Source organism: Salmo trutta, chromosome 1 (assembly GCF_901001165.1).
Source record: "Salmo trutta chromosome 1, fSalTru1.1, whole genome shotgun sequence".
Lineage (NCBI taxonomy): Eukaryota > Metazoa > Chordata > Actinopteri > Salmoniformes > Salmonidae > Salmo > Salmo trutta.
This window is the reverse complement of record NC_042957.1, coordinates 57,303,393-57,314,880: the sequence shown is the minus strand read 5'-3', so window position 1 is coordinate 57,314,880 and position 11,488 is coordinate 57,303,393. Positions and strand designations below refer to the sequence as shown.

Here is an 11,488-nt window from a genome sequence, read left to right as displayed (position 1 = left end):
TCTCTCTCTTTCTCTGTCTCCTTCTCTCTCTTTCTCTGTGTCTCTCTCTGTCTCATTGCCAAACAATCCCAATGCCCTCTCAATTGTGTCTTTCACTCAACTATACTATGTCTCTACAGAACTATCTCTCCAAACGTCATCTTCCCATTTCCTCTTCTCTGTTGTCATTGTGCTTCTGTACTATATCCCTCCATCATCTTTCTGTGTGTTATTGTCTTCAGGTTCTCAGCTCTCCACCATGCTGCTCTGACCGGAACTACAGACCTGCTGTCTCTGCTGCTGGAGGCCCAGGCCACCGTGGACATCAAGGACAGGAACGGTGAGACACAGCACTATTTATCACCTGCTCTCAGATCAGCTAGCAAAACAGCTAACACAGGTCTCAGTGAGATCATCTCAGTCAGCACAGACATTATCTCTGATGTTTTCTATCAGTGGCACACATTGTCTTGAGATTTCATGTTAGCTGGTACATACAGATCTCAGACCAGTTAGCGACATGTGCCTCAGTACAAACAGACTTGCCTTTAATTCATATTATCTGTGATGTTTTTATTAGTAACTTACACAATGACTTGCGATTCTACTGTATATCAGCTGGTACATTCTATTAGTTCCATCTGTGGAACACATTGTGATTTTAATATCAGCTTTCATATGGATAACCCAAAAATGTCTACTGTACTTCTGTCTGTCTTGTGTTTGTTTATGTGTGTATTGTACAGTGCCTTGCAAAAGTGTTCACACCCCTTGGTGTTTTTCCTATTTTGTTGCATTACAACCTGTAATTTAAATGAATTTTTATTTGGATTTCATGTAATACATACACAAAATAACTTCTTTTTTGAAAATATATATATATATATATTTTTTTTAAACGGAAAAGTGGTGTGTGCATATGTATTCACTCCCTTTGCTATGAAGCACCTAAATAAGATCTGGTGGAACCAATTACCTTCAGAAGTCACATAATTTGTTAAATATAGTCCACCTGTGTGCAATCTAAGTGTCACATGATCTGTCACATGATCTCAGTATATATACACCTGTTCTGAAAGGCCACAGCGTCTGCAACACCACTAAGCAAGGGGCTCTATGAAGCCCAAGGAGCTCTCCAAACAGGTCAGGGTCAAAATTGTGGAGAAGTACAGATCAGGGTTGGGTTATAAAAAATATCCGAAACTTTGAACATCCCACAGAGCACCGTTAAATCCATTATTAAATAATGAAAAGAATATGGCACAACAAACCTGCCAAGAGAGGGCCGCCCACCAAAACTCAGACCAGGCAAGGAGGGCATTAATCAGAGAGGCAACAAAGAGACCAAAGATAACCCTGAAGGAGCTGCAAAGCTCCACAGCGGGGATTGGAGTATCTGTCCAAAGGACGACTTTAAGCCATATACTCCACAGAGCTGGGCTTTACGGAAGAGTAGCCAGACAAAAGCCATTGGTTGAAGAAAAAATAAGAAAACACATTTGGTGTTTGCCAAAAGGCATGTGGGAGACTCCCCAAATATATGGAAGAAGGTACTCTGGTCAGATGAGACTAAAATGGAGCTTTTTGGCCATCAAGGAAAATGCTATGTCTGGCGCAAACCCAACACCTCTCATCACCCGGAGAACACCATCCCCACAGTGAAGCATGGTGGTGGCAGCATCATGCTGTGGGGATGTATTTCATCGGCAGGGACTGGGAAACTGGTCAGAATTGAAGGAATGATGGGTGGTGCTAAATACAGGGAAATTCTTGAAGGAAACCTGTTTGCCTCCCAGAGATTTGAGACTGGGATGGAGGTTCACCTTCCAGCAGGACAATGACCCTAAGCATACTGCTAAAGCAACACTTGAGTGGTTTAATGGGAAAGATTTAAATGTCTTGGAATGGCCTAGTCAAAGCCCAGACCTCAATCCAACTGAGAATCTGTGGTATGACGTAAAGATTCCTGTACACCAGCGGAACCCATCCAACTTGAAGGAGCTGGAGCAGTTTTGCCTTGAAGAATGGGCAAAACTCCCAGTGGCTAGATGTGCCAAGCTTATAGAGACATACCCCAAGAAACTTGCAGCTGTAATTGCTGCAAAAAAAGGTATTTTGGTCTCATTTCTTGTTTGTTTCACAATAAAAAATATTTTGCATCTTCAACGTGGTAGGCATGTTGTGTAACTCAAATGATACAAACCTGCTAAAAAATCTATTTTAATTCCAGGTTGTTAGGCAACAAAGTTGGAAAAATGCCAAGGGGGGTGAATATTTTCGCAATGATCATAGATGTGCTGCCTCCTGCAGGTATGCGTCCGCTCCACTACGCAGCATGGCAGGGCAAGGCTGACTCTGTCCTTCTGCTGCTGCGGGCCGGAGCTGGAGTCAATGGGGTCTCACAGGATGGACACATCCCCCTGCACCTGGCCGCACAGTACGGACACTATGATGTGGTCAGTACACAGACACACACTCACACAGACAGACAGACACACACACACACACACTGAGCTCTACACAACAGGCATGACACTACACACAGCCATCGTTAAGCACTGTCAACAAATATCCCCATTCTGCTGGATTGGGTGGAGTGTATGCTGTTCTGTCCACAAAGCTGATACTGGTTTACTGTGGGTCACTTATCTGAGATTTAGATGTGTTTGGTCAGTCCACTTAAGTCTTAAACAGTAAACAAACTGTCAACAAATCACAGCCATAGCCCCAAAACAGATGTGACATGGCAGGGGATAGAGTAGGATGAGTGGTGGTTGGTGGTACAGTCATTTAAGGGATTGAGGGGTTAGGGGATACGTAGCAAGCTGGGAGAGGAGAGGCATGGTGGTGTGACTGGATTGGAGAGGGAGAGAGGCCGGGAGAGAGAAGAACGAGGCAGGATGAGGGGTATTGGATTTGTAGGGATTGAGGGGGTAATGATGGGGGGTCAGGTGATCCGGGGTGATCAGGTTTAGGGGGATTAGGGACCTTGTCTTTGTTACTAACCCCCGTCCGTCCCCGTCTCACCCCCTGTAGTGCTGAGTGATAAATCGGTTCGGTTTTGGTCCGATTTAAAAGTCATGGTTTTCGCTTTGACAACACAGAATAAAACAATGAAAACAAGTCCCATGATGGTAGACGGTGCGCAACTGCTCTAAATCGTGCGCTCCCTCTGTGTATGCCCCACACAGACGGAACAAGTAGGCATGCAATGGATTATGGTCATTGTAGTTAATTACCCACGTTTTCTGCGCTAAACTATGTAGAATATTGGCCTGATGGAAACTACTACATCGCACAGTTCGGCTTTGATCTAATTTATCTCTAGAGAAACTGCGCATTGAGCGCAAAGAAAAAAACAAATACAATGGAATTCAAATAATTGGGAAATAGATCAGGAACTATGCTACAAGCATTGTCAGGATGTGTTCTGGTTACGCCACATTAATTGATTTGTAAGCCTTTTAGGACCACAGTTTGTGTGAAAAGCATTTATCTACACAGACCATGAAGTCCCATTTGAATGTAACAGCCTCCGGTCCTCTAGTCTACTATGTATTCCCAGGGCTAATGGACTGTCTGTTTTCACCAAATACTCTGTGTCCTTAGATACGGCAGGCAGCACCAGGTGCTGATCATCTGACATCATCTCCCTGGCTATGTGTGTTGTAATATTATCTGTATGACCACATCCACATAACATAACCTACTCCCCTAATGGCCCCGGTGACAGTGTGTATGGTATTTGATATTGTGTGTGTGTGTGTGTTGATTCCCTGTCTGTTTCTCTCAGTCTGAGATGCTGCTGCAGCACCAGTCCAACCCCTGTCTGATCAACAAAACCAAGAAGACCCCCCTAGACCTGGCCTGTGAGTTCGGGAGAGTCAAGGTAAGACTGTGTGTGTTTCTCCTCCCCCACCACTGGCCCAGGTTCACAGAGTGTAAGTGATGGAACTCTGTCATGGCCTGTGTTAGTCTAGACAGACAGGGGGGCTGCAGCCTGCTGTGGGAGTGATGGAACTCTGTCATGGCCTGTGTTAGTCTAGACAGACAGGGGGGCTGCAGCCTGCTGTGGGAGTGATGGAACTCTGTCATGGCCTGTGTTAGTCTAGACAGACAGGGGGGCTGCAGCCTGCTGTGGGAGTGATGGAACTCTGTCATGGCCTGTGTTAGTCTAGACAGACAGGGGGACTGCAGCCTGCTGTGGGAGTGATGGAACTCTGTCATGGCCTGTGTTAGTCTAGACAGACAGGGGGGCTGCAGCCTGCTGTGGGAGTGATGGAACTCTGTCATGGCCTGTGTTAGTCTAGACAGACAGGGGGACTGCAGCCTGCTGTGGGAGTGATGGAACTCTGTCATGGCCTGTGTTAGTCTAGACAGACAGGGGGGCTGCAGCCTGCTGTGGGAGTGATGGAACTCTGTCATGGCCTGTGTTAGTCTAGACAGACAGGGGGGCTGCAGCCTGCTGGGAGAGTGATGGAACTCTGTCATGGCCTGTGTTAGTCTAGACAGACAGGGGGGCTGCAGCCTGCTGTGGGAGTGATGGAACTCTGTCATGGCCTGTGTTAGTCTAGACAGACAGGGGGGCTGCAGCCTGCTGTAGGAGTGATGGAACTCTGTCATGGCCTGTGTTAGTCTAGACAGACAGGGGGGCTGCAGCCTGCTGTGGGAGTGATGGAACTCTGTCATGGCCTGTGTTAGTCTAGACAGACAGGGGGGCTGCAGCCTGCTGTGGGAGTGATGGAACTCTGTCATGGCCTGTGTTAGTCTAGACAGACAGGGGGGCTGCAGCCTGCTGTGGGAGTGATGGAACTCTGTCATGGCCTGTGTTAGTCTAGACAGACAGGGGGGCTGCAGCCTGCTGTGGGAGTGATGGAACTCTGTCATGGCCTGTGTTAGTCTAGACAGACAGGGGGGCTGCAGCCTGCTGTGGGAGTGATGGAACTCTGTCATGGCCTGTGTTAGTCTAGACAGACAGGGGGGCTGCAGCCTGCTGTGGGAGTGATGGAACTCTGTCATGGCCTGTGTTAGTCTAGACAGACAGGGGGGCTGCAGCCTGCTGTGGGAGTGATGGAACTCTGTCATGGCCTGTGTTAGTCTAGACAGACAGGGGGGCTGCAGCCTGCTGTGGGAGTGATGGAACTCTGTCATGGCCTGTGTTAGTCTAGACAGACAGGGGGGCTGCAGCCTGCTGTGGGAGTGATGGAACTCTGTCATGGCCTGTGTTAGTCTAGACAGACAGGGGGGCTGCAGCCTGCTGTGGGAGTGATGGAACTCTGTCATGGCCTGTGTTAGTCTAGACAGACAGGGGGGCTGCAGCCTGCTGTGGGAGTGATGGAACTCTGTCATGGCCTGTGTTAGTCTAGACAGACAGGGGGACTGCAGCCTGCTGTGGGAGTGATGGACCTCTGTCATGGCCTGTGTTAGTCTAGACAGACAGGGGGGCTGCAGCCTGCTGTGGGAGTGATGGAACTCTGTCATGGCCTGTGTTAGTCTAGACAGACAGGGGGACTGCAGCCTGCTGTGGGAGTGATGGAACTCTGTCATGGCCTGTGTTAGTCTAGACAGACAGGGGGGCTGCAGCCTGCTGTGGGAGTGATGGAACTCTGTCATGGCCTGTGTTAGTCTAGACAGACAGGGGGGCTGCAGCCTGCTGGGAGAGTGATGGAACTCTGTCATGGCCTGTGTTAGTCTAGACAGACAGGGGGGCTGCAGCCTGCTGTGGGAGTGATGGAACTCTGTCATGGCCTGTGTTAGTCTAGACAGACAGGGGGACTGCAGCCTGCTGTGGGAGTGATGGAACTCTGTCATGGCCTGTGTTAGTCTAGACAGACAGGGGGGCTGCAGCCTGCTGTAGGAGTGATGGAACTCTGTCATGGCCTGTGTTAGTCTAGACAGACAGGGGGGCTGCAGCCTGCTGTGGGAGTGATGGAACTCTGTCATGGCCTGTGTTAGTCTAGACAGACAGGGGGGCTGCAGCCTGCTGTGGGAGTGATGGAACTCTGTCATGGCCTGTGTTAGTCTAGACAGACAGGGGGGCTGCAGCCTGCTGTGGGAGTGATGGAACTCTGTCATGGCCTGTGTTAGTCTAGACAGACAGGGGGGCTGCAGCCTGCTGTGGGAGTGATGGAACTCTGTCATGGCCTGTGTTAGTCTAGACAGACAGGGGGGCTGCAGCCTGCTGTGGGAGTGATGGAACTCTGTCATGGCCTGTGTTAGTCTAGACAGACAGGGGGACTGCAGCCTGCTGTGGGAGTGATGGAACTCTGTCATGGCCTGTGTTAGTCTAGACAGACAGGGGGGCTGCAGCCTGCTGTGGGAGTGATGGAACTCTGTCATGGCCTGTGTTAGTCTAGACAGACAGGGGGACTGCAGCCTGCTGTGGGAGTGATGGAACTCTGTCATGGCCTGTGTTAGTCTAGACAGACAGGGGGGCTGCAGCCTGCTGTGGGAGTGATGGAACTCTGTCATGGCCTGTGTTAGTCTAGACAGACAGGGGGGCTGCAGCCTGCTGGGAGAGTGATGGAACTCTGTCATGGCCTGTGTTAGTCTAGACAGACAGGGGGGCTGCAGCCTGCTGTGGGAGTGATGGAACTCTGTCATGGCCTGTGTTAGTCTAGACAGACAGGGGGACTGCAGCCTGCTGTGGGAGTGATGGAACTCTGTCATGGCCTGTGTTAGTCTAGACAGACAGGGGGGCTGCAGCCTGCTGTAGGAGTGATGGAACTCTGTCATGGCCTGTGTTAGTCTAGACAGACAGGGGGGCTGCAGCCTGCTGTGGGAGTGATGGAACTCTGTCATGGCCTGTGTTAGTCTAGACAGACAGGGGGGCTGCAGCCTGCTGTGGGAGTGATGGAACTCTGTCATGGCCTGTGTTAGTCTAGACAGACAGGGGGGCTGCAGCCTGCTGTGGGAGTGATGGAACTCTGTCATGGCCTGTGTTAGTCTAGACAGACAGGGGGGCTGCAGCCTGCTGTGGGAGTGATGGAACTCTGTCATGGCCTGTGTTAGTCTAGACAGACAGGGGGGCTGCAGCCTGCTGTGGGAGTGATGGAACTCTGTCATGGCCTGTGTTAGTCTAGACAGACAGGGGGGCTGCAGCCTGCTGTGGGAGTGATGGAACTCTGTCATGGCCTGTGTTAGTCTAGACAGACAGGGGGGCTGCAGCCTGCTGTGGGAGTGATGGAACTCTGTCATGGCCTGTGTTAGTCTAGACAGACAAGGGGGCTGCAGCCTGCTGTGGGAGTGATGGAACTCTGTCATGGCCTGTGTTAGTCTAGACAGACAGGGGGGCTGCAGCCTGCTGTGGGAGTGATGGAACTCTGTCATGGCCTGTGTTAGTCTAGACAGACAGGGGGGCTGCAGCCTGCTGTGGGAGTGATGGAACTCTGTCATGGCCTGTGTTAGTCTAGACAGACAGGGGGACTGCAGCCTGCTGTGGGAGTGATGGAACTCTGTCATGGCCTGTGTTAGTCTAGACAGACAGGGGGGCTGCAGCCTGCTGTGGGAGTGATGGAACTCTGTCATGGCCTGTGTTAGTCTAGACAGACAGGGGGGCTGCAGCCTGCTGGGAGAGTGATGGAACTCTGTCATGGCCTGTGTTAGTCTAGACAGACAGGGGGGCTGCAGCCTGCTGTGGGAGTGATGGAACTCTGTCATGGCCTGTGTTAGTCTAGACAGACAGGGGGGCTGCAGCCTGCTGTGGGAGTGATGGAACTCTGTCATGGCCTGTGTTAGTCTAGACAGACAGGGGGACTGCAGCCTGCTGTGGGAGTGATGGACAGGGGGCTGCAGCCTCTGTGGAGTGATGGAACTCTGTCATGGCCTGTGTTAGTCTAGACAGACAGGGGGACTGCAGCCTGCTGTGGGAGTGATGGAACTCTGTCATGGCCTGTGTTAGTCTAGACAGACAGGGGGGCTGCAGCCTGCTGTAGGAGTGATGGAACTCTGTCATGGCCTGTGTTAGTCTAGACAGACAGGGGGGCTGCAGCCTGCTGTGGGAGTGATGGAACTCTGTCATGGCCTGTGTTAGTCTAGACAGACAGGGGGGCTGCAGCCTGCTGTGGGAGTGATGGAACTCTGTCATGGCCTGTGTTAGTCTAGACAGACAGGGGGGCTGCAGCCTGCTGTGGGAGTGATGGAACTCTGTCATGGCCTGTGTTAGTCTAGACAGACAGGGGGGCTGCAGCCTGCTGTGGGAGTGATGGAACTCTGTCATGGCCTGTGTTAGTCTAGACAGACAGGGGGACTGCAGCCTGCTGTGGGAGTGATGGAACTCTGTCATGGCCTGTGTTAGTCTAGACAGACAGGGGTCACAGCTGGACAGTACAACCCCACTGGAGCTGGGATGGGCTGCGTTGTCACGACTGCTCCTCTTCCATCAAATACATCTCACTTCTGCATTCTTTACTTTGTCTTTCTTTCTGTCTCTCTCATCCTTGAGCATGCTGGTTTTCTTACTGGAGCACATGTACTTCTCTCTAAACATTTCTCCTCTCTTTCTCTCTCCCTTGAGCACAGTTATTCTCATTTTTCACACTCTCCATCTCAAATTTTCATTTGGTTACTATGACTTAATGGTGAATTGGGCAGTTTAAGCCTGCATCATTAAACCAGTTTGACAATTTCAGAAACAACTCTCTCTCCCTGACCGCACAATAGCTTTGTATATGAATTTGTCAGTTCCTATAGCCATTCAAACACCACCAAGCCAATGTGAGTGTATTTCAAACTCTGTGTGCTGCCTCAATCAAAGTCTCCGGTCATAAATAGTGCTGCAGCAGCGTTTCGTTTGGATAGGACAGTGTGAAGCCGAACCAAGCCAGGGTGAAGTAATAGTGTACACACACATTGTGAATGCTGCTCTCCTCTCCTACTGAGCTGGAAAATCCCCTTGTCTTTCATTCTTATTTATCTGGATGTGGGCTGGAGAGGAAGTATTGGCAAGTCCGTCTGTAACTTCTATTACTGGAAGGTTTGCTGGGCAGCTTTGTTTGTGCTTGTGTGTTTGTTAAATGAGACTTGAGAGAGTTAGCCTGTAACTATTGTCCCCCAGGATTTATTTAGAATGGGATATCTTTAGAATGCTGAAACTGGCTCCACCGTGTGTGTGTGTGTGTGTGTTTATGGGCATCAGCTGCTGTGTTGGGGTGCCAGGGTGTGGCGAGGCCCTCCCTATTTCTATTTCTCTCTCTCTCCTTCCACTCTTCCTTTCTCTCTCTCCTTTTCCCTCTCTGTCCCTTTGTGTTGTCCTCCTGTCCTCTGTCCCAGACCAGTTTCCCAGCAGCAGTAGTCAGTCAGTGGGTGTTGAGGTGTCATCCAGTGTGTGGGCCAGATGTGTGGGGTTGTTTATGCCCCTGGGTCACTCCTGTTTTACCTCACACTCACCTATGGGGCCTCCCATGTCAAATCACAGAACTCCTAAAGGTTTCAAACTTGTGTGTGTGCGTTATCCCTTGTCCTAACAGTGCATGAAATGTACATGTGTTGGTAACAGTTGAAGCATGTACTCATCACCCTGTCTTTTCTTTATCACCCTTCCTCCCCCCCTTCTCTCGCTTTCTCTCGCTCTCTCTTCTCTCTCTCTCTTGCTCTCTCTCCTTCAATTTCCCTTTCTCCTCTCTTCTGGTCTCCATGGCTTTATTACTTTTTTGACCTCCCTCCCCCTGTCAGGTTGCTCAGCTGTTGTTGAGCAGTAACATGGTGGTGGCTCTGTTAGAGGGTAATAGTAAGGAACCTGCAGACTCAGGCTTCAACACTCCGCTGCACCTCGCCGCACGCAACGGACACAAGGACATCATCCGGTAAGAGACTTCCTATTGTTGGTGGATCTAGCCATATATTTAGTACCCCAATCTCTGCTCTGACTAGCTGGGAGGCTATAAAACAGCCTGTCCAATGTCTACTCAACCAGGGGCCACAGTCCCAATCCCCTAGTATGGAGACCTATATCAGTCTGTCTAGTACAGTCCAGTACCAGACACCCAGCTCACCCTGAGCCCTGCCATAGAGAAGGGGAGGGGGTCTACTCTGCAGCCCTGTTCCCATGTTTCACTGACAGCTGCAGCAGTCTGTCACCAGGCTGAGAGAGCAAGAGAGATGGATTTGCAGAAAGACACTGGAGAGAGAGACGGAGCGGGAGGCTCTCTGGTGTGAGGCTGCAGTGCTGCCAGTGAGATGTGGTTGCTGATTTATCAGTAGTAGCTGGGACCAGACTGTTAACACTAGAACTGCTGGGCCTCTAATGGTCCGCCTTCAAGCTAATGAGCAGTCATTCTGACTGCAACATTCTAACAGTGGAATTCATATTTTTTATATGTGCTGTCGCAAAAATAATCATTTGATTGTGTTTATGAAGGCCTTGGGTAACATTAGAATACGATTTTTATTTTATTCCAAAGAACTCAATAGCATTTTCATTAGTTTGTTACTGTACACTATACGCAAAAAACTAAAATCAGGTGTTCAAGAAATGTTCTTAGTGGAGTTCCTTTGTTACAACTATGAAACAGAAAGTATATGTGTTGGACACGGTAACAGCTTATTTTTATATATACACAAAACATACCCCAACCACCAATACGCACGGTCAAAAGATGAAAACATCAGTAACCTAAACATCATTATAAGCGTGAAGTGGCCTTGATAAATAGTGAAACTCGAGGCAAAAGCAACAGTAGCATTATAATCAATATACAGTTGAAGTCGGAAGTTTACATACACTTAGGCTGGAGTCATTAACTCGTTTCTCAACCACTCCACAAATTTCCTGTTAACAAACTATAGTTTTGGCAAGTCGGTTAGGATATCTATTTTGTTTATGACACAAGTAATTTTTCTTAGAAGTGTACATACACGAAGTTGACTGTGCCTTTAAAACCTGTTAAGGATAAGGGGCAGTATTTTCACGTTCGGATGAAAAACGTGCCCAAATTCAACTGCCTGCTACTCAGACTCAGAAGGTAGGATATGCATATTAATAGTAGATTTGGATAGAAAACACTGACGTTTCTAAAACTGTTTGAATGATGTCTGTGAGTATAACAGAACTCATATGGCAGGCAAAAACCTGAGAAAAATCCAACCAGGAAGTGGGAAATCTGAGAATTGTAGTTTTTCTTTTGAATCCCTATCGAAACTACAGTGTCTGTGGGGTCACGTTGCACTTCCTAAGGCTTCCATTGGCTGTCAACAGCCTTTAGAAACTTGTTTCATCCTTTTCCTGTTACTGGGCAGAGAATAGGAGCTCAGTCAATCAGTGGACTGCCTGAGGACAAAGGACTTGGTTATGCGCGAGCACGGGAGCGCGCTGTTCCTTCTTTTTCTTCTGGAATGAATATGCTATTGTCCGGTTGGAATATTATCAACGTTTTATGTTAAAAAGACCCTAAGGATTGATTGTAAACAATGTTTGACATGTTTCTACGAACGGTAATGGAACATTTTGACTTTTCGTGTCTGGATTTACGCTCGCGCATTATGCCTTTGGATAGTGATCTAAACGCGCGAA

General features: G+C 49.1%; 1 protein-coding gene across 7 annotated transcripts in view; it reads left to right on the top strand.

Moving 5' to 3' along the window:
• The window catches only part of LOC115202268 (caskin-2-like), a 94,857-nt gene that overhangs the window by 63,153 nt on the left and 20,216 nt on the right, over positions 1-11,488 (top strand). For all 7 annotated transcript variants that reach the window (XR_003879934.1, XM_029766309.1, XM_029766294.1 and 4 more), the window contains exons 4-7: positions 222-319; positions 2,290-2,435; positions 3,773-3,868; positions 9,652-9,782. Coding sequence is in view for 6 of the 7 variants with exons in the window: in XM_029766309.1 (XP_029622169.1) it covers positions 222-319; positions 2,290-2,435; positions 3,773-3,868; positions 9,652-9,782 (471 nt within the window). In the remaining variant the exon portion in view is untranslated. The remainder of the gene's footprint in view (positions 1-221; positions 320-2,289; positions 2,436-3,772; positions 3,869-9,651; positions 9,783-11,488) is intronic.